The sequence below is a fragment of the Plectropomus leopardus genome, chromosome 10 (assembly GCF_026936395.1).
Source record: "Plectropomus leopardus strain MGB_pleo_1.0 chromosome 10, ASM2693639v1, whole genome shotgun sequence".
NCBI lineage: Eukaryota > Metazoa > Chordata > Actinopteri > Perciformes > Serranidae > Plectropomus > Plectropomus leopardus.
In genome coordinates, this window is record NC_142185.1 from 34,064,167 (window position 1) to 34,088,668 (window position 24,502).

At 37.5% G+C, this 24,502-nt stretch overlaps 1 protein-coding gene across 7 annotated transcripts in view; it reads right to left on the reverse strand.

Annotated features, from left to right (window-relative positions):
* dgkg (diacylglycerol kinase, gamma) overlaps positions 1–24,502 on the reverse strand; it is a 166,604-nt gene that overhangs the window by 84,180 nt on the left and 57,922 nt on the right. For 5 of the 7 annotated variants that reach the window (XM_088083697.1, XM_088083696.1, XM_088083699.1 and 2 more), the window contains 5 exons: positions 19,198–19,274; positions 9,261–9,281; positions 6,795–6,945; positions 2,068–2,130; positions 796–1,059 (listed from right to left, as the gene is read on the reverse strand). In XM_088083697.1, the coding sequence (XP_087939823.1) occupies positions 796–1,059; positions 2,068–2,130; positions 6,795–6,945; positions 9,261–9,281; positions 19,198–19,274 (576 nt within the window). The remainder of the gene's footprint in view (positions 1–795; positions 1,060–2,067; positions 2,131–6,794; positions 6,946–9,260; positions 9,282–19,197; positions 19,275–24,502) is intronic. The other 2 variants (XM_042494427.2, XM_088083700.1) reach the window with 2 other exon arrangements.

Here is a 24,502-nt window from a genome sequence, read left to right on the forward strand (position 1 = left end):
AGCGGGCTGTCAGACATGTCCACGCATGCTGGAGTCAGCTGTTTTACCCTTAGAGAATTTTCTTTTTACAGTGACAATACTGTACAAAAAACAGATCTAACTTTTTTAATATAACCTATTTTTATTTTTGTAAGAAAAATACATTTTAAGTTAAAACCCCTCTTTTCAGTTTTGATTTAATTTTACTCAATGCTAAAATCTCTTGCTCTTACAAGCAATAAAAAAGCAGCAGGTTTTTAGAATATTTGAGTTATGGCCAAAAACATATTTTCGAAGTTCACTGTGACCTTTCACCTTCATTTATCAGATTCTAATCAGTTCATTTTTTAGTCCAACTGGACATTTGTCCCAAATTTCATGAAAATTCCTCAAGGTCCCTTCAGATATTGTGTTCACGACAATGAGACAGATGCAAGGTCACTGTGACCTTGACCACCAAAACCTAATCAGCTCGTCCTTGAGTCTTCCCAAACCTTTGCGCCAAATTTGAAGAAATTCCCTTACGTTGTTCATGAGATAACACATTTACAAGAATGAGATGGATTTAAAGGTCACAGTGACGTTGACCTTTGACCTATAACTAGTTCAGTCCGGATGAATGTCACACGAATGAGCGGACAGACAGCCCTAAAATCAGAACGCCTCAGCTATCACTGGTGCAGAGGCTTTGAAATGTTCTGAACAAACGGTTTTCACAGACGGCCTACGTGGCAGTTTTTTGGGTTGAGGGCACGCGAGTCAAAACACCATCGTCAACTTAACTAACCAGTCTGATCTCAGTGTGGCTCTCCTCACCTGATGACAGCTTGGGCGACACTGGCGACCTGGCAGGACCAGCATTGGGCGTCAGAGCATTGCTGCTGCCCTCTGAGGTTTTGACCTGGGTGCAGGGGGATATGTGGGGCCCCCCTGGTGTATGGGCCCCCGTCCCTGAACGCTGCGAGGAGGAGCGAGATGAACAAGGGGAGGTGGTGGCTCCTGAGCCGGCTGTGCTCATCACGCTGGAGTGCTCCGGCGTGTGTCGGCCCATCGCAGACAGGATGCTTTTCCCGTTCATCCCTGAGAGAGAACGGACGAGTGAGTTGGACAGAAAGTATACACACAGCAGGCGGGTTTCCATTACCGATTTGCGCAAAACTTGAGTGACATTTTCGAGATGACTGCATTTCCTCTGAGTGATATTATGCAACTTCTCATTCTCGATAACATTCCAAAAAGCATGGCGAAGGATGTTTAAAACATCAGCAGGTTTATTTCTATTGCAGCCATCACACTAGCTGTTATTTTTTCCAATCCAAGGTGACGTAGGCGTGTTATGCGAGCAATAATGAGTGAGCAGCCACGTATGAGGGATTTCTGGGAGCTGATAGTCCACGATTTGACAAAGGAACTGTGGATTCAAAACTTCCAGATGATCCGCTCAACTTTTGAAGTTATGTGATGCAATAACAGCTCTTGTAGCTCCTGCTGCATCATGAATAATCAGTATCAGCCCTGAAAAAACAATATCTGTCAACCCCTAGTTCCCACTGACAAGCACATAGCCATAACATCATGTGACCTATAAAAGTCCAAAAAAGTGTTTCCATTACAGTTTTGCGAAATATAGCTTTTTAAATTGCCTGAAATACGACCTCATGCGAGCGTAAAAACATTTCATTTTTTTTTTACAAAATTAACATGTGTCCATTAGGTGTATTTTGTATTTGCAATAATTTGCGCAATTTGAGGGTTAATGGAAACCCACCTTGTGAAGCATGACAGGAGGGAGTTTAGATGCAGAAAAAATTTGGTTAAACATGAGCAGCAACATAAAGAAATACTGTAGAAATACTTGACAACAACAATCCAAATACCAAGAAACTGTAACAGGAAGCAGATAAAGACACAAAAAGCATCCAAAGCGTCAAGTCATCCACTGATCCACAGGCAAAATACCAGGAACTCACATCAACACAACAAGAGCACAGCAGCAAAAAGGGAGCAGGAGGTTAAAGCCAGCAGGACTCTTGTCCCATTAAGATGACATCACCCTGATGATGCGGGCGACTCGGCCTGCTCGGGTACCTGTAATGGGGGCACAGGCCACTTCGGTCTGAATAGAGATGCCTGCGTCAATGGAGCGGGCTTCTGCGGTCAGTCATTGTATTAAGAGGAAAAAAAGACAGCAGCAGATGCAGCAAGAATGAGTGAACATCAGCGAAGAAAGAGTTCTCATCATGAGAACGGACACTGTTTACAGAAATCAGAGCGGTTCAAAATAAGAAGGAAATAATTAGGAGACAAAATTGAGTGAGTGTCTGAGGAACAGCCGGCCTGAAGACCTGAGGGCAGCAGTGGGGGCCGATGTTTTTCGAAAGCAAACTCAAGACGTACCCTCTTAAATTCCCCATTTATTTAAACTACTTATTTATTTTAACCTGTTTATGTTAACCTGTATAATTTTATTATTTTTAAAACATTTATTTTTATTATATACTTTGTGTTGCTATGCTTCCATTTACCTATGACCTTCTTTTTACAGTATGTTGTTTATTATTATTATTATTACTATCACTGTTACTACTACTGCTATTATTATTTTCATTACTATCAACAATATATTCATTTATGTATATCATTTTATATTTCTTGCTATTGGTTTTATTCCACCTCTGGTGTAGTGTTTCCTAAGTTCCCAATTTACTGCTTTAATTAATTAGAAAGTCTTTTGTGTGTGTGTGTGTGTGTGTGTATGTGTGTGTGGTACTTTGTGTTCCAGTTTTGTTGGTATAAAAAGTGCTATACAAATAAAGTCTGACTGACTGAGTAAAAGACAGAGAAAAAAATCCCTTTTTTTCATTTATTTCTAAAATTAAATAAAAGCAAATGATTTTACCTCAAATGCATTAGCTCTCTGAAACCTGAGCAAATTATTATTAAATTTCTTCCAAAAACATGGGAAGATGACAATGAACAATGAAAGAAGAAATGACCCCAAAATAAAGTAAAAAGTACAACAAAATTATCTGAAAATTAGTTTGAAAAGACATTTTATAAAAAAACAAAAAAAAAACGACAATAACAAATGAACTGGAAAAAGTGTTTAAAATGTAAAATAATTCTGAAACATAACTTCAAATATATAATTAATATAATTATAAATATACACAGCTAGCTTTTTTCTTTTTTCACTAGCCATTTTCCTGTTTTTAAACAGAATTTTCTAGATCTTCTAATTTTTCGCTGAACATTTCCTAACAAGTTACTCATTGCCATTTTCTTATGTTTTTAAAAGAAACTAGAGCAACGTGCTCAAAGTTCAAAGTACAATGATGTCACTCCAGGTTTCAAAGGGTTAACAGTGGACATACAAATAGATGCCTTTCTATGTCAAGGAGCAGAAAATAAAGAGCTGCATCTAACATATAGTAAAATATTCTTTATTGTTGTCCAGGCAGCAAAATGATTCATTTTATATCTTAAATCTAAAGGGAGCTTCAGATATGAGGACAAAAAAATCTGAGTCTTTAACTGCCATTTACAAACAGTCATAAAAAAATCTGAACGTGAACATTTTAAAGGATTTAATCTGTGCAGCGTCCAGCTCCATCCAGACTGGATCACATCATGTTATTAAAGATCACCACCAGATGTCAGTGCAGGCTCTGTCAGAACCGGAGGACACGCTGAAGCAGCAGCAGAGTCCAAATCAACCACTGATTTTTAGACTTTTTAACGTTTTTTTAAATGCCTTTCAGAATAAACTCAAGACCAGTTTTATAATAACCACAGTTAAAGAAAAACATTACCTGAACTGGTATCAATTAATTACGAACATTTCTGCACAATTGTACCACAAAACATGACCTTTTTGTCTTGCGCCAGAGACAAAGGGAGAACAGAACTGGGAAATACCTGACATTTGTTAGTAAGTTTTACATGCTTTTTATTATATTGCCTTTTATTCGTTTATTTTTATAGATTTTTTCATTTTAGTGTTGTAACTTTTAGTGTTGCAAAATGTAATTATTTTTTGTTTCATGTTTCAATTTTTCTGTGAGGCACTTTTGTGAGAAAGGTGCTGTATAGACAAAGCTGAGTTTTTGCACACTGTGTATACAAGTTTTATTTTCTGACAAAACAATCGATCAGTTAGTTCAGAGAGTAACTGTCACAGTAGTCGCTAATGAAAATAATTGTTAATAGTAGCCCTAAAAGTTTCTCCATAAATTGCATGTTTATTTTGCAAGGGCACCTTTATTTTTAGAAAATCTCTTAAATTTCAGGATATATGAAGCAGCAGTGACAGATGTCTTTACTGCCAGTTCTGCATTAATTAGATAATTCACAGTGTAGACACACTGGAAGACACAGCAGAGACGTCACAAACTCGACTAAACTGCGAAACTGTGAGTCTCGGCACTGATGTCGCTATCCAAAAAGTCACTGTCACTCACATTTAGCCTCTCTACACTTGTTGCCTCTTACTCTTGTGAGCATTACACCACAGAAATATATTTCTCATTCAACAGTCCATCTGTCTCCTCAGCTGCTCCGCACTGAGGACATGAGGTCCCACGCAGCACTCACATGGACGGATGGAGACAGACACAGTTCACACCTGCAGCAGCGTGACAATAATCAACACCTGAGGAGTCTGTCTTCTGCTCTGATCCTCGTGTGATCAGTTTTTGGTGAAAATGTCTGTCTTTCTGACATTTTGCAGCAAAGAAGGGGCATAAATATCGACTAATGTGACTGCATTTAAGATGCAGCTCATGTCATCTCTGGTGTTACAATGTTTCTGTAGACACACAGAACACCTATAAAACCTACAGATTAAAAGGCTTGATGTTTTTTGTCACAGTTTTCTTGTAAAAATCTTGAACTTGAGCACATTGCAAAGTCTACAGCTGTTGACCAGGCGGCCGGCAACTTTACTGCTGCGACCACAACTAACACACCTCATCAGCACCAGCGTCACAACTATTTTTGCAATTTTCACTTGGCCACACAATTTTTGAAAGAAAAAAAAGTAAACACCTATAAACACTGCAACATGCATCGCAATTTTTCATAAAAGCTGCCGTTAAATCAGGCATTTCGGGCTGCAACAATCACAAAAACAGCCTGCGAATCCTGCCTGCCTGATTTTGTAACACCCAAAAACTACAACAAAGATGCAGCCGATGGGCGTCATTCTGCCTGCTCTGTTAGGGTCTGTTTCGCTATAAAAAGTTGATGGATATCCTGGATAAGGCATGCTGTTTAAGGTTTGCCATGAACAACAGCGTTGTTGGAAAGTTGGTGCATGACAAAGTGCTTTGGTGAAGAGCCCTGTTTCCTCTACTTTTATTAATGTGCACATTATTATCATTTCAAAAAACATTGCTAGAGTCAGAGGAATAATGTCAAAGTGAGACCTTGAGAGGCTCACACACACTTTTATTTCCAGCAGGTTAGATTACTGCAGCAGTCTGTTCGTAGGCCTTTCAAAACAAGCTGTTCGGCAACTTATTCAGAACGCTGCTACGAAGGTCCTGACAAAAACTAGGAAATATGACCACATTACTCCAGATCTAAAATCCTTACACTGGCTGCCTGTCACTCAGAGAACTGATTTTAAAATCTTGCTGCTTGTTTATAAATTACTGTGGCTCAGCGCTAAAATATATCTCTGACATGCTTGTGACATATGAAGCTTTGAGGACCCTCAGGACATCAGAGGTCAGCCTACTGAGCGTCCCAGGAGTCAGACCTAAACACGGTGAAGCAGCGTTTTGTTATCATGCAGCACAAACCTGAAATAACCTCCCACATGATGTTTGACAAGCCCTGACTCTGAACAGTTTCAAGTCACAGTGACCTTATCAAATTTTTATTTTATTTATTTTTTTGTGCTGTTATTGTTTATTTGTTTTAGTATTTTATGTTTGTTTGTTTTTTCTTCTCTTCCTTTCTTTCCTTTTGTTTGATTGTTTCTTAACAACATATTACTGGTCGCTTGCATGAATCTTTCTGCAACATAGACTTCTTATTTATTTATTTATTTATTTTATTTCTCACGAATTTTGTTGTCTATAACAAAAAAAAGTCAGTGTGCTGTGCTGTATGATGTGTACCAATTTGATTCCAATAAAAACTTGAATTAAAATAAAAAATGAAAAGTCACAATGACCTAAACCTTTGACCACCAAAATCTAATTAATTCATTTCTTCGTCAAAGTGAATGTTTGTCCTAAATATGAAGAAATTTCCTCACGGTGTTCTTGAGATTTCACGTTCATGAAATTGTAACATAATGACTGACGGACACGCAGACAAAGAAATAAAAAATCGTTGAAATCCAACTTTGTGTCTAATTATTTTTCAACAGTTTATCATTTAAAAATCAATAAATGATGAGGATCACAAAATGTCATTCCTGCCACCTTAAAAGAGACAAAAACTGTTGCTGATTGATGTCACCATTTTAAAGTTACGTAACACAGGTAGGGCAGGAATTTGCTGTTAACACCATTACTGGTCTTGAAACCTTTTTTATTACACTATACTGATGTAGAGTTCACAGACTGAATGTGTAGCTGGCAAATCTGCTGCATTTGAATCCATGCCATAATAATCCGGGCTGCTCTAATTGCAAATCAAAGAGCCCCGACAACTCTGAATAAATGTAGTTTTCAATACTTTGAATTTAATTTAGGCCAAAAGAGGAACATTTACTCAAGCCCCAGAAACATTCACCCTGCTCTGTCTGGTGATCGTGATCAGTGGTGTTTAAAGATGCAGGTGTACAAACAGAAGCAGCCTACCCAGTAAGCTCGTTCCTGCACGAGACTGGTCGGGGGAGCAGCCTCCTGTCTTGCTCTTGAAGGAGGTGAAAAGGTGCTGACACAGCTCCTCTGGGATGTCATTCTCCAGGTAAGTGGTCATGAAGAGCTGGAAGCCCTCATAATCAATGGGCTGCATGGGGACGGAAATAGCAAATGGGTTAACAGAATTACAGAGGCGCACTAATGCATCAAGTTTACACCAACAACAGGATGGACAATTACGTTATTACAACAAGAAAGCAGAGACGTGTGATGGACTTTTCGATGCACGTTTTTGATGCCCTGGAATGGAGGTCTGCAGCCTTGATTTGGGAGGACATGACAGTTTGTTTTTTTAAAGCAACAGCAGAATGACAACATGGTTTAAAGACATTATAGAGAAAACATTCAAGGTCGTACCAGTCAACTGACCACCACAGAAAATCTCTTTAAACCTGCAGTTAGTAACTTTTATATAAGAATGACAATAATACATTTTTGTCATATTTGTGGAAATGTCTGAAACACTATCGCTCCACAGCAAAGTCTCAGGACCAAAATGTCCCCAGATGTTCACTGGACAGCATGACTATAAAAAATAATTAATAAATGAAAAAACATTTTTAAAAAACAGCTGCTTGACTTGAACCAATCTTAGTCGACTAAGGGGGGCAGCCTTAAAATATACTTAACAATACTTGACACTTAACAATAAAATAAACACAACTAACATTTTCTAAAGACAAGAAAATGGCATATTTGATCCTAAATATAATAATATAACAATATAATATTTGAGATGTTAACATGTCATGTTAACAATATCAAATGTCTGTCTTAGTTTGAGAGTTTGTCGCACCATGCATCCACCATGACGAACAGAACACGGTGCTGCACATGGTTGGGTTTTATGAACCACTTTCACTCCCCACTGGTTAGTTTTGGATGGCACTTAATGTGGCTCTGCATGAAAGCAGACAGGAGTGAAAGTGGTTAGGAAGAGGGTGTAGGAGGTTGTCTGGGAAAGACCCACAGAATACACAAAAAAACATGTTTCTGAAAAGATCTGAGGCCAGAAATAGGCAATGCAGCAACAGAATCTGAATTTAAGTTTACAAGTAGAGACTGACAGCTGCCTTAGACTCGTCTGCTCTGACTGGTTGTTTTAGCTTAGCCACGGTGGATCGAGCAAATGCCATTAAAAGCACTATGAGGAAGAGGAGGAACGTGAATTTTTAAAATCTCTTTTTGTGTCTTTTACAACGACAGCTTAAAAAAAAACTGTTTTTTTTTTCCAATACTTGCAATCATAATGGCCATGTAATGTGGATATATTACAATTTACAGGATTTTTTCCCCTCTACTTTCATTTCTTTTTTCCTCATTGCTTTTGTTAAAAGGAAAAGCAAATACATAATACTTCCATATCCACATATGCTCATTAACTTTCAAATATAGATATGTACACTTAAGCATTTACGTACTTGTGTATATCTGCCCATCCCAAGCTCTTCACGTATTTATATACCACAGCTGAGGGAGTGCACATTGCTACTGGTCCTATCACAAGAGGAGTATGAGTTCAAACAGTAGTGAGGTCAAACAAAGTCTGCTTGTAGCGGGGTTATAAATTCGATCCATTTATTCCAGATTTGATAGAATTTATTCTGTTGAATCCTCAAAGAGAAGGTCAGCTTTTCCATTTTAAAAATTTCCAAAATTATTTCATACCAGTCTTGCAAAGTGAGTGGTACTGGGTTTAGAATAGAATATAGAATAAAATGGAAATAGTTCATTAATCCTGTGAGGGAAATTGTTTTGTCGCAGCAGCAAATAAGAGAGCAGCAACTGAATGAAATATTCGTTAAAACCAAAGAAAGAAATAACACCCAGGAACTGCTGCAACAGGCTGCCACTCTCACGGCGCCATCTTGCTTACTTTCTAATAATGGATTTTTTTTTTAGTTGCCGCCAAAAGGGCCAGCGAAACATGATTTTTTCACAGATTATCTGTCTCATGTACTTCTGGAAGGATCGAGTCACAGCTTCAACAATTACTTAAACTTTTTTCTTTTTTTTTTCAATAAAAGTTACCAACAGCAGCTTTAAGATTAGCAGAGGCACACTGGAGATGCTGCGTCCAGGTAAAACCTTTGGATGCCCGATGGCTTAAAAGAAACGATGTAAAAAAGCAACATAGACAGTGAAACATGACATGTCAAAATTCCTGATCTCCTTCCATTTACCTCCTGCAAATCCCCCCCTCCCTCTGCCAGCCATGTGGTGGGTGCATAGTAGCACTCAACTCAGCGACCCCATGAATTCTGGCCTTTTCCCCTCTGGCAGGGTGACAGACCATCTGTGGCGGATAAGGCGGGGTTATGTTATGTTAGTGGACAGAATGTGCATGCAGTCTGCTGACACAGACACCACACAGCATGCAAAGCCCGCGGGGCCGAGGCTTACTTGGTTGAGAACGTCTTGCTTCTGTTAAAAAGTTGAAACAATGAAGAGGAGAGGAAGGAGTGAGGGAGGAGTGGGTAGAAGAAGAAGAAGGGGTTAGCCACTTTGTGTGGATGGTGGTGGTTAGGTTGCAGACCACACTGGGTGCTCCTCACCTCTGCAGGGACTGCTGGCTTCTTACTGTGATGCAATCACAGCCTGAAAACCTCGATGCTATCACGTTACACATTCAACCCTTTAAAAAAATCACAAAGGCCATCCTGACCACATACAAGTTCAAATAAAATGTGATTTACATAATGTGCAAAAGTACAACTCAGCAAAACGTACTATAAGTATGTCTGCTTTGTCTCTTTTTTATCTCAAAAACACATGACACTATTAACAATAATGATGGTTGTATTCCATTTCACTGAAACAGATCCTGGGTCCTGGTGCTGTGCACGCTGACTCACTGGCATCACGGCTTATTGACACACCCAAAGTAAACAGAGCCATTGTTAAAGCTGAACAGCAGCATGTTGGACAGAATAATTCAAATCAGCGAGCAGTCTGTTGCTTAATAATAAAAATAAAAAAAAGTGATGTGAATGCAGTCTGGTGCTCGCCAATCATGCACGTGCAAAAAAGGTAGATTAACAGTATTGTTTTATCGTTTCTGCTTATTATATTAAAATGAATCACTTCTGGTGCGCCAGTATATTTAGGCACCACAATAGACAATGCATCAGAAATCAGGCTGCAACTTTTAAGTCATAATTTGGATTATTTGAATTGAGAAAATAAAAGAGAAAGAAAATTGAAGATCATTTAATTTAACTTTATTCCACACAAACCCATGATCTACCCTCCCTGCAGAACAGGGATGGAAATGAATTTTTTACTGATTTTTTTAAAATAGTGAAAAGAAATACCTATCAAAACTTCCAAAACTCAAGGTGTCAACTTCAAATGTCTGTTTCAACCTGTTTTTCCATTTCTTTTAGCTGTTTTGACTGTTCATCTGGTACTTTAAACTTTTACCTATTACTTTTAGTTAACTGTTTCAACACTTTATCCCAGCCGACTTTTGACTTGACTTTTTATCAATTACTTTTAATGTTTCAACTGTTTATCCTTTACTAGCTAACTCTTTCACCGATCAATAAGTTACATTTAGCTAACTGTTTCAACTGTTTAACCATTACTTTTAACTTACTGGTTTGACCCTCTATCCATTACTTTCAGCTAACTCTTCTTGAAGATTTATCCATTACTTTCAGCTGACTGTTCCAACCTTTAATCCATTACTTTAAGCTGCTTTGTTTTGTTTTGAACCTACTTTTTGAACTGTTTCTACCATTTATCAATTTCTTTAAGCCAACTGATTAAACTTTCTATTAGCTAACTATTTTGACACTTAATCCATTACATTTAGCTAACTGTTTAAACCTTTATTCATTATTTTTAGCTTACTGTTCTGACCATTTATCCATTACTAGCCAACTGTTTCAGCCATCTATCCATTTTATTTTTTTAACCAATTATTTGAATTGTTTAGATGGTACTTTTAGCCAACCATTTCAGCCGCTTATCCAAAACTACATGTAAACTATCTTAATTATTTCTCCATAATGCTACTAAGTCTACTCATTTCTGTGCTGGTGTATTAACTAGTTTTCACACACTCTTACATAACTGCTGCAACATGAAGTGTTCAAGTGTTACAGCTGACTTTAATATGTGAATATATTATTTTGGCCGAATCCTAATTCAACTTTTTTCAAATTAGCTGCTCAACAATCTTTCCAAACACCCCCTGGCAACAGCAGAAGTACCACTGGACTAATCATTTCAGCTTTAGATCATATCATCAGTGTTTGACAAATCAGATGGTGGTGCGCTGCATGTGGTAAAGATTTCCTCTCCGGTGCAAGTCAATGCAAACAAACTAAGCAAACATAATAAGGCTGCAGTATGAGCAAACTAAACCCTCTTCCTCTCAGGGAACATTTGGTTCACACCAAAATAGGACTAAGTAAAGCTGATCCCTTTTGCACGTCAGTGGAAATATGCTCCTAACATGCTTCTGTTGAGCGGGTGTGAGGCTGCTGTAACTGACGCCCATCACGGAGGAACACACCGTGATGAGGATCCTCCCTCCGATCCACAGTGTTGACCTAACCCCGAGAGCTCCCAAAGCCGGCCAGGCATTATTCATATCGCTCTCTTCTCCTTATTTGGCCAAACAAACCATGAGGCTTTAATTTGCTGTGCATCGTGCAGCACGGCAGGTTCAGACAAATATGCTCACATGCCTCAAAAAACACACACACACACACACACACACAGTCGTTTCACATACTTCACTGCAGATATACGATCATAACAAATAAAAAGCTGTTAGCCTTGAATGTAAGTAAACCCAGATGCATTTGGGGAAATTCTGGTCCCCGTGGAAAACACGTTTACCCCTGAGTCTAACCCACGACTATTTTCCCTGTGAGCGGGCTCACATCCAAGCCTGCCAATCTGTAAATATCTCCCAAGGGCAGCTATAACACATTTACATGGTTCATTTAATCGTTTTCATTTTGGCAGGGCTGTCAGAATGATTTGACTGACTTTCTTTTGGCTTTAAAAAAGGTAAGACTATGGGGACTACTCTCCTGTAGATTGGCAGAGCAGATCTGTCCATCTGCAGTACAATATTATTATCAGACTGAAAAAAATGAGAATGACATTCGTGATAAGCTGCAGCCACCTTGCTTGAGAGGAGAGATGTGAACAAAGGGGGGATAAGGACCTGAATCCTTAGTGTGCTAAACATAGCTTAAGGCTTATCATTTTAGAAAGATGCCAAGGGTTTTTGTTTTTTTTTAAAAAGGAAACAGACATACTTTCCCACTGAGTGCTGCAAGTCGACACTGTTCACCATAGTTTGTATAAACAGGATCCCCTTACAACAAGAACGGGCAGGTAAAAAAAATGCCTAAAAAAATAGAAAACTGGGAGAAAAGCAGAGTCTGTAAATGAAATAAGAAAAGTGTTTTATGCCACAAGGAGCATTTTATGATAAGATTTTACAATGAGTTTTGTGTATTGATTTTTTTAAGGCTTTGAAACCTCAACAGCAGTTTTCTTATGCTGCATTCAGACACCTTTCACAAGCTTTTAAACATTTGAAACTTTAGAAATTTGGTTTGATTTCTTTGAAAAACATGGTGGAAAAAAGGCAATAAGCAACTTGGCTTGAAATGTTCTACAAATTTCCCAAAATTACTTAAAAACATTTGACAAACCTGACATTTTATATAATATGTTTTTAAAATTAGATTAGTTATTTTTCATAATTTGTATATATTATTTTTACTTTAGCACTTTTTCATGTCATTTTTTAAATGTATTTTTCTCGTAACTTTTTGCTTGCTTATTTTTGGGTCGCTGTTGCTTATTGTCTTCTTTCCATGTTTTTAAAAGGAATCAAGCAAATTTCAAGGGGTTAAATCTGATTTTCATCTTTTATAAAATAAAAAAACAGGTTGCATTAACAAACACTATTACAAACAGCACACTTATTTCTGTGCCTGATTTTAGATTTTGTGTTTAATTTTCCTTTTGTTTTGCTTAAATGGTGAGGTCACTGTTACAATACAACAGGCAGTTTCTCCCCTCAAAAAATAAAGTTTCTGGCACACCAGCATCTCTATCACACAGTAAAACCCGAGGCAACCTTTTAAAATTGCTTTATATTGACATTTTTTTGTAATGTGACAATAAATTAAGTCGTTTTTATGTGACACCATCAATTATGGCACGAAAACACAGCACAGCCAAATGACAGAGATAAATGTATGATGCCTGACAAAGCCTTTGGAGGGAAACCCTGTGGGTGTAATGCACAGCCACTGTCTCTCATCGATCAATGAGAATTATGATGCTGCCCTGACAACTGCCCATTTGCCCTTTTTGGCTGAGCTGCCCCTCTGGATAGGAAAAAAAAAGTTTTATTTTTGCTGTTGTAGTTGCATAGGTTTAAGTAGCTCTTAATTGCTAAAGTTAAACCAAATTAAATCAACATGTCATCCAAACTTTTATTGCTTTTGTAATAGTCAAGCCTCTGCCGGAAACGGAGATGGAGCAACCCAGAGGCGTCTACCATTTTTCCAAAGCACTTTAATTGAACCACGCCTACTTGTACAGCGACCAAAGAGGGATGCTAGACGTCAAGGCCCATCAACTGGCTGCATGTAAAGCCCACTGCTGTGGCACGCAGCAAGTCCGGCGCAGGCTCAAAGAGGCATCTTATAGCAGGGCGCCCCGTGAAATGGCACGGCTTGAATTCATCAGTGGCTTTAAATGCCACCATCATCAACAAGATATGCTGCCATGCACCAGTCAAGTTGCATTTACATCCATATCTGTGAAAACACTTCGCACACATCCTCTCCCCGACAGCACAGAAGATCTATATCATCAGCACAGTTTCAATTAAAGTCAGCAATTAAGTATCTGACTAAATGTCTCCGACACTGATTAATGGCCAGAAAAGTGTTTTTGCAGGGCAATATAATGTCACATTTGACCTTTGACCTCTTGGATATAACATATCAGAACTTCATCATTATACGCATTATACTGATGAAGGTAATAAAATAATAACCAAAACTGTAAAACTCTGTATTGTCATAGTGGCAGCGCATTAGCTCCACTTCTTCCATTTTTACCTTTCACAATAAAAGCCCTAGAAATACACACTACAACCATTGTCAATCACTGGCCCTTTTGTAACTACTGTTCTCAATCAGCTTTTAAAAGTCCTTAAGAAGAGGCAGAGCTACACGTTGGCTAAAAATAACTGAATTAAAAGCATAAAAAGAGAGGTCGGTCTTCTTTTGTTACCAGCTGGCTGAGAAGATTCCACTACAGCTGGCACAAAGGACTGATGAGTCATTAGAGGCGCGCACGCACACACACACACACACACACACACACACACAAACACACACACACTGATGGATGGCAGAGGGCCACAGTGGTCATCGTGGCGCCAGGTGACAGTGTGGTCTGAGATAGACTACATGAACATTAAGTCTGGTTCCTATGGCGCCCAACGTCCAGCCGGGTTGTTAGTCATGTCATCACAATCACTGAGGAGGAGCTTACAGCCGAGTGGAGGCGATAATGAAGAGGAGGAGGAGTGAAGAAGAGGGGGAATATTATACATACACGTGACAAAGAACAAGAGGTGCCAGGAGAAGGAGAATGTATCATGAGGAGGCAAACAGATAGTCATTACCATAAAAAGCATATGGATGTATAGGCTTTGTGCCAGAAGTGAGGAGGAGTAATCAGATGTAAAAGCAGAGATTTTTAGGCTAAACACAGTCATCAATCATCTCCCCTGACATCAAAAGAGCTTAACTGTCTTTCTTCATGACAAAAAAATTGCAGAACCCCTCTAGTACAAAGTGTAATTAAACCTTTTTTTAGAAAAGGCAGATAAACACCAAGAAAACATTAACAAATAGAAATTAGTGCAACATGTACAGTGCAATAAATAAGATAAAAAGTATATAAAAGTTTTTGGGCTCCAGTTAGGCTTGCAGCAATATATCGGTTTAAAAGTATACCGTGATATGAGAACTGACTGTTATAAAACTGTGTACATTTGCTTATCTACATTATTAACTCTGATGCATTTTACGCACTTTTCTTCATTTTTTATTATTTTGGCTGTGTTTATGCATATGGCTGGAAAGACAGTGTATTTTTGTTTAATTTTAGAATTTCCAGCTCAGCTCCTACAATAAGTCTAAAATACACTGTGTAAACAAAATTGTTATTTATACCTTCATACTATTTAGTGCAAAAAAAATGCACCACTGAATCCCATTCATTTTTTCTTTTAATAATCAACCTGATCATCTTTCTGAACTGCACAGTAACTGTGTGATGTTGAAAGAAAAACTGAACTTTACAGATAACATTAATATTAATAACATTATCCTTTAAAAGCTGTATTATTTTTTCTCTTGTTTTAAATTTATCAGTGTCCTACAATACCAAAAATCATCATTTATGATTCTGCTGCAAGATTCCCACAGCATATTTTAGAGCAGGCGTGCAGCCTCGCCTGAAATAAGTCAAGTCGAACTTTATTTGTCCCCAGAGGGATAGTTGGTTGTGCAGCAGTAAAAACAGTAATATTACAACAAATAAAGGCCGCTCCCGCTAACGTCATAAAAAAATATTAAACTTTTTTGATATATATCTTAACATTTCAAATGACCACAAAAGGCCATATATTTACGAAGAAAGGCTACTGATTACAGAGTCAACTACAAACAAGCTGATGGCAAGCCGAGATCCAGACACTGCCTATAATTTATAGTTCACATTGTATGTTGGATTTGTGGTAATTAATCACACAGTTGGCTGTAAATCACACACACATCAGCTGAAAAAGGGATGGGTTCTCTTACAAAAATACCATAATATTACTGCAAGTTTCTTCCCTCAATGTAGCCCAGCCGTCAGGATTTTGGGTGAATTAGCCACATGAGCAAAAGCAACAAAGCCAGTCAGTTAAAAAACAATTCATGTAACTGCATGTAGTGATCGCAGATATAAACACTTTTGTGTTCAAATAAACACTAAAGTGTTTAAATAAAGTTAAAATAAAAGTCAATATAAAAAATCTAGGACTTTTTATGCACACTTAATATAAATATTTCTCTCGAGTTTTGGTCATAAATTTGTTAAAATCTGTGAAAATGAGTGCTCCTTTCCACAACACACTTGTGGCATATTAAGATGCTGATTAACTAGTTCAGATCCCCTGCCTGTTCCAACTGACATTACTTTACTGGTTGATTGATTGTCTAATTTAAAAAAATAATTAGCTTTAAAGGCATCTTATTGATTATGTTTACAGAATAGTTCTCTCCAGAGGTTTTCCATATATTTTTTTCAGGAGACATTTCAGAAATTGAGGATATTTTGATTCACAATGACATAAAGAATAAAAAAATAAATGTGCATTGTGTTTTAAAACATCAATTAAATCAATTAAATCATCAATTGAAAAATAAATAATTTCGTGTTTTTGCTGAAAAAAGTCTGTTAAGACCATCTATTGTCCTTTGTACTATTAGGTAATATCTGCACTAAGGTTCTTGGTCCACTGGAATAAACAGAAAACAGCACATAATGACGTTTCCTGATCAAATGACATTTACGCAACCGATTTCTGAGTGAATTTAGAGTAGAAATCCATCATTGCAAATTTTTTTGTGATTGGAAAATAGTTGGGTTCTGAACGAGGTAAGCGGTATTATGACTACAAAGGTGTGTCTTGTGATCATCACAATAACACAACTCTCTAAAATGTGCAGTTTGATCAAACAACACAATGCCACAGAGGGAGTGAGCCGCTGACATGCTGACTGCAGGACTGTCCACCTGCTGCTCGTGAAGCCAGTGTTCATTTCACTATCAGAAATAACTACTGCAGACGCGATTGTAACCTTTTCCAGTACATTACAAAGTCAGATATTAGCGGGTACTAGCAGGTTTTTTGTGCAGAAGGAAAGGGACTTTAGTATAAAGGCTGTTTTAACATACTCAGGTTTACAGGGTAATTTAGTCTGCAAGATATCTCAGGTTTGACTTGTGTTCCAGTTTCTTTTTGTGAAGGCCAAAAGTACTCTCATGTGCTGTGATGGATGAAGTACCTGAAAGCTATATTTGAGTAAATGTACAGATGTCTTGCCAGAAAATGACTCTGGCAGAAGAGTTATTTTCACAAAATGTCTCCATACTGCTCGTCTGAAGTAATCCAAGTGTCCTGAAGACCTGACGTGCCAAGTTGTTTTTAAAAAATGTCACTGGCGTCACTGTTTTTTGGCCTCGATGTAGCCTGTAGCCTGTGGCTGAGTGTGGAAGACGCGTTCACGCATGTGCGTTTGCATACATGTTGTTTTTTCTGTGCAGTTTTATCGTAGATAATGTAATTTTAATTACGACAAAGGGGACTTGTTAATTGCTGCTAACTTCACAAGTCTTCCTCTGTGTGTGACGGAGGCTTTCATGTAGCATGTAAACACATTCAGATACCGCAAGCTCTCACTGGTGAATGCTGCTCCCACACTAGGAGCTACAGGCTACTAGACGGCTCAAAACGTGACGCCAGTTACGCTTTTCAAAACAGTTCAGCGCGCTGGGGCTTCAGGACACTTAGATTGCTTCAGATAAGCAATGCATTTTGTGTTTTTATTATGTATTTTTTTAACGTCTGACTCCTGGTCGCTGTTTGCTTCAATTGTTTGGGAGATAAGAGCAACACCTTCACTCCGTCAAATTCCAGCAGTGTTTTGTGGACTATAAAACTTTCCATCCGCATGAGGCTGAGTAGATAACTAAATTTTCATTTTTGGGTGTACTATCACTTTAAAATAGCCACTTTTGGGGGCAAAATTACTGCTGGAAAAGCAACAATGTATCAGTGAAAAAACAACTGCTTTTCATGGTACTGTCCCAGCTGCAAAAACACAGAAGGATTGCTGCAAAACGCCCACGGTTGGTGCCCAAAAAAGCCATAGGAAAGGCAGCGATGACTCACTAAAACACAGGTTTTGTTGTTTGGGCTGCATATTGGCAGGCATTTCACCCAGGTGATACGCATACACCATCACCTCCACCTCCTGATGACAAAGTCAGCACATTTAAAAAGTTGCTTTGACACCAAAAGGGGATCATGTTTTTACTGTTCTGTATGTATGTAAGTGTGTATATATGTGTTTGTATGGGTGTATGTGCAGGTACGTATTTATACATACATCTACATGGATGGATGTGTATAAATGTGTGTATGCATATGTATGTATATGTATGTATATGCATATATGTGGTATGTGCATATGTATAAGAATGCATACATATATGGATGTGTACGTATTTAATTGCATTTTCTGCAAATGATGTTTTGCCTTGTTCTGTTATACTTTATGTTTTTGTACTATGGAGCACTTTGTAATGCTGGTTTAGAAAAGCGCTATAAAAATCACGTTTTATCATCATCATTATTATTATTATTATTATTATTGTTATTATTATTATTATTATTATTATTATTATTATTATTATTATTATTATGAAATTTGCAAATGGAATTTTTAAAAGCGTTTTAAAATGTATTTATTATTCTACTTTTATTTCATTTTTTTTATTTTTTCTTCTGCTCTGTGTGTACCACTGAAAATACTACTGGATCTGTGACAGGCATGTATATCTCCTGTATGCATACACTGAATGTTTAATGAGAAATGCCAAAAAAAAGTAAATTACAAAAAAAGAAATTTGCAAATGTAACATATTCTTGGTTTGCATTGATGTATGGCTGTACCACCAAAAAAGTATCAATCTGCTTACAACACATCCTTTAAATGTCTTACACAGGACCAAATCTTGCACATAAAAACATAACACTGAAAATGGGTGAACTTGCAGTCAATTATTTTGTCTACAAGCACTCAGCAAGTGAACCAAAAACTACATTTTTGCATGACAGGTTTGTGATGTTTTAGAGACAGAACAAGGGGAGATAAAAGCCAATACTGGAAAAAAAAGACAAGAAATTAGGGACACTGCCTGAAGTCCAGACGACGGTATAAAAGAGCCTTTAAAGTCTCCAGTTCAGCTGGGAGCTGATCTGCTGACGTCAGGTGCTAAAGTTGATGCTGAGGGTGCGTCTCCACAACAGCCTTTATCTAAAAATGGGGGGAATGACTAAGCGTTCTGGTGATTGATATTACACTGAATCAGAGGGACTTTAGCATCCGATAACGTAACACCATGTGTTTGTGCGCACAGAGGAGAGGCAGAATATCAAGCCCAATGTGACAGAAAAGATAAAAGCAGCCGAGGGATTACAGAGGAGAGAACTGTGGTGCAGACGCACCTGCTCTGGATTGTATTTGGAGAGGACTCCTTCACCGTGAAACTCCTCCAGCACATCCTTCAGCTTCTTCGTGGAGTCTGAGGAGGAAAAAACAACCCTGTCATTACGTTTACTGCAACGTTTTAGCTTTGACACACTTGTGGTGACATCACAGAGCATTTTCACACAAACAAGTGTCATAATGCTACACACACATTTCCTTGTTGTTTACTTAGGGGGCCACTTTTGTTAAATGACAGGTGGCCAGGGGCCAGTCACAGGCTTTTAGGATATTTGTAGGATTTAAGACATTTCTAGGACGTTATGCTATTTCTCAGATTTAAGGACATTTCTCAGATTTTAGGACATTTCAGGGTTTCAGGACATCTCAAGGATTTTCAGTCATTTCAAGGATTTTAGGACATTTCTTGGGTTTTATGACATTTCTAGGACTTTAGGACATTTCTAGGATTATATGATATTTCTCCAGTTTAAGGACATTTATCAGATTTTAAGACATTTAAGGGTTTCAGGACATCTCAAAGGCTTTAGGTCATTTCTTGGATTTTAAGAGCTTTCTAGGATTTTGGATGTTTCTTTGATTTTAAGATGTTTCTGGGGTTTTAGGAAATGTCTAGGATTTTAGGACATTTCTAGGATTTTAGGAATTTTCTGGGATTTGAGGATGTTCCTCAGATTTTAGGATATTTCAAGAACTTGACAACACATGGACCCTAAGTTGAGTATCGCTGCTTTAGTCTAAATGTTCTTTTGGATAAAACGTTTTCTCCAAAGTGAATAAATATGCTGCATCTCATTAACGGATGTCCTGATAAATACTCATCTGTACCAGGAAGTGCTGCATCAGTGGAGCTGAGCCTGTGAGTCACCCTGTTAGTGAAAACTAAAAAGGGGACATGGTGTCTTTGTCACTTTTCAATGCTAATCCCATAACCATGCACACACACACGTACACACACACTTCACGGAGCCCCGGTCCAGCACACTAACTGTAAAGACCTCCTCCCACGATCATCTGTCAAACAATTACAGGGGACAAATGTACACGTGCACATGGACAGATCTCAGATCCGCATCATTAACACACACACTTATGCATGCACACGCTCAAGACCTGATTTCACCAATCAAGTTAGCTCTCATAATCAACTACTGACGACACCTCATTATTTTTAGTGCTCGGCAGCTTTGCAGCCTGTAATTCTTTCCTATTTCTGTCCTGCATTAGATGTCCACAGTGACAGCAGCAGAGAGACAGAGAGAGGAGAGTACAGGTAAGATGAGAGACGTGTGATTACAGAACGTCCGCTCTTTAGTCTGCTCTGCTGCCATTAGCTGGATGCACAATGTGGTTAGTGATCCGCAAGCGTGAAGAGCATGAATCACCATCAGACACACTCAGGTCACAAGCCGTGCAACTACAAACAATAATCGTCTTTCTTTTTGAATAAATCAGTTAACTGAAAAAGACTTTAAAATCAATTAAAATCTTTGGATCCAGCTTTTCAAACATTTAAGCTTCTGTTTTATAAAACTGTAAATTGAATATATTTGGCTTTTGACTGACGATTAAACAACAAATATTTTAATGATGTTTAAATAATGATGATGACTATAACAATGATGGCGCTCTGGAAAACTGTAATGGGTACTGATCACTCTTTTCAGACATTTTATGAATTAAATTATTATTGAAGGAAAAATAATCTATCCAACTCATCATATACCACAGCCTGGTCACACCACACTATGATGCTCTTGGTAAACTTTAGTGTCTGTCTATTCTGTATTGAAAAGAATTCTTATAGCTCCGCTTAACAAAGAACTGCGTAAAACAAGGACTGTCCTGCTATTTAAGCAACTTCAGCCAGGGTAAGAACTCATGGTTTCTGTTTTTAGGTGTTTGAAAATCAATTTTGGTATCCATCAGCTATCAGTTTGAAGTAGGCATGATAGCAATTAGTTGGCAATCAATTAATCAGATGTTAAGAATTTAATTGAACATGCGAAATTGAATTTATCAATCATTAGGCTGTGCAATGCTGTCAAAATATTGCTGTGAGCTTTGATTTAGGAAAAAATGCATTTGGGATTGATTGAAGTCTATCGTCTGTCGAATTCCAGAAAATAGTGAAAAAATGTCCATAATATGTTCCCAAAGTCCGAGCTGACGTCTTCACATTTATCGTTTTGTTTGATAGTCTAAACTAATTTTATGAAACACAGGAGAGCCTCAATTTTACAATTTAGTTGCTGGAACCAGAACTGTTTGGGATCTCTGCTTGATAAATAAAGCAATTATCTAAATTAATGTTGATTGACTTCTGTTGATCGACTAATCAATTAATCAAAAAATTTCTTCTGCTCTAACTAATTACATCTAGGCTGCAACTAATGATCATTTTCATGACTAATGAATCTGCTGATTGTTTTCTCGCTTAATTGATTAACTGTTTTGTCTACAAAATGTTGGAGAAAAAAGTGTAAAACCCAATTTGTTTTGTCAAATTAACAGTCCAAAACACAGAAACATGAAGTTCACTATCATATTATAAAAAATTTCCTGACATCTTAAACAACAGAATCGGTATTCTGACAATTAATCAATTACTTAAACGGTCGCAATGGATTGATGAACTAATCGTTTCAGCTCTATCTGATTATATGGCTTATTAATGACACTAGCCTTTTAGCTCGATGGTTTTGCTCCCTCACATACTTCTATCTCCGGAGAAAAACACAGCCAGCGTCCTTCACTGAGTCCTTGATTGATTGGCCGGTGATACACAAGCCCTCCTGTCTATCCACTCCTCACCATCAGTAAAAATGAGACCTTCCCAGCCTGCAGGGCCTTCCCAGCGTGCACATTTGTCATGTTTTCGATTATAGTTCTCCTGTCTTACAGCCCGGCTCATAAAACAGAAACCCTGCTGGACCACAGCCACAGCAACACAACCGAGGTGAGGATTAGGACTGGATTCTGTCGTCTTCTCCTGTGTACAGTCTTAAGGAGACGACCCACTGGAAGATAACAAAAAGTGCAACATCGCCTCCGCCCCTCATTGCATTTCAAAGCTCTCAAGTAGGTGAGAAGATATAAAAGAATAACCTATACATGAAACTTGGGAAAGTACGGGAAGTAAAAAAGTCGCCATTACTGCTGTGGCACCTCCCACCCTGCCGCACACATTTGAGTGCAAACTGTACTGAGAAGTGTACAATTTTCTACTTTTACCTTTACTTTCTGTGTAATGTTACATTTGAAAACAGTGTCTAGGAGTTCAGGATGAGCCAGTTCTTCCTGAGCTTCAGTGTGTTTTAGTGTGATTTAATTACTTTGGCACTAATTTTTACTTGAAATACTTATATGTTATATTTTATATGTTTTATCAGTATGTTTTTTTTTTTTTATCTTTAGGCCTATTTAATTTTTTGTTTAATATATTTTTTGTTAATCCCTCCTCTACCTCCTCTTTTCTGATATATTAATTTTACATTTTCATATTATATGCTATATTTGGTATTGCTTACCACTGCAACTTTGATCAGTGCACCCAAACAATGGTAAATCACAGTTACATAACTGCTCCTTACTCCTGACCATGTAATTCCTTTTTAATTTTATTTTAAAAAATAGAATAAAATTCTTGTGCTGTTTTCTGATGCCTTTAACAAACTGTATCTTTGGTTAGATTTCTTTTTAAAACATGGGGAAAAGAAAGCAGTGAGCAACTGGGCAAGAAATGTCCCAGATGTTGCAAGAAATTAGAAAAAGGAACAAGAAATTGACCTGAAAATCAAAAAGGGGAAATCAAAAAAAAAGGAAAGAAAAAATGCCCAGAAAACTAAATTCATCATTATAATTCTATATTTAAAATTATGTCCCAAAAAAGACACACATTTGTTTTCAATTTAATTACTTTGTTTTCTCATTTTCAGATAATTTTCTTGTAACGTTTTACTGTTTTAATACTAATTTTGGGGTCATACCTTACTGTGTTGCTTGTTGTCTTCTACCCAGATTTTTCAAAAACATTTCTTAACCCCTCCCAACCCGTTTTCAAAGGGTTAACGTGGGAAGCACTGTTTGATGGAGAAACACATTTCGACACAGCACCGTGTATGAAATCTCCAGTACACAGACGACTTATTGTCTGACAAAGTACACAACTGTGTTACTTGGGTAAAAGTATAGATACTCCTGATCAAATATTACTCGAATACAAGTGAGAAATGCGGAGTTAAAGTATTTGTTATTGTAGTTTCACAACTACTAGCTAACAGGTACAAGCTAACACGCTAACAAACAACATAAACAAAAAGATGCTAACTACACTTACCACGCTGACACGTCTGCTAGTCGGTGATTCTGGTGAAAAACGGACTTGTCATCTGAGTTTGGGTCTAACTGAGGCTCAGACATGCACGGCTGGATCTCCTAAATCTCTCCGGTGTTTCCTCTGATGCTAACGTTAGCCACCTTCACGAGCATTGCTCAGTCACCGGACAACCTAGCGCGAGCGGCGCCGGTGGGCGGGGCGCGAGGTCACATCCAGAATTTATCAATTACTTTTTTTTTTTTTTTTTTGGTATTGCTTTTCATGTGGGAAAAATCATGCTAAATAAAATGTCAACCAAAGCAGAGTATTTTTTTTTCATAATTTAAAACCGAGCGCTCAGAACTATGAGGACTGATGCTGCCTTCACGCGCTCCTCGGAAAATATCGTATTTACCGTAATTACGAGTTTATGAGCACACGAACAGTCCTCTACAGGCGTAATTACGAGTGAGAAATTGGGAAATTAAAATGCATAAATACGGCGGCAAAAATCAATGTTTGATCATTAGATATTAACTTTTTTTTATTGATTCACACATTAAATATCAAATTTTGATCTCATATAAAGTGCAATATGGTATTAATTTTTTCTGCTGTCCATGTAGAGTGACCTAGATTAAATATAATATATAAAAAAATAATATATTAAATATGAAATATACAAAAAAATACAAATTTATTAAAAATATAAATAAAACAGCTATCACTTTCCTGCTCTAAGGCAACCCGTCTTCTTGGTATTAATGTTAACTGCTGTCCATGTAGAGTGATCTAGATTAAATATAAAAATACAATCTATTAAATATTAAATATATTTTTTTTAAAAATGAAAAGATATATAAGAATAGAAGTAAAATGAAAACAGCTATCAACTTCATGTTTAAACACTTTAAGCATTAAAAGGTCATCTTCTTGGTATTAATGATAACTGCTGTCCATGCAGAGTGACCTAGACCAAACATGAA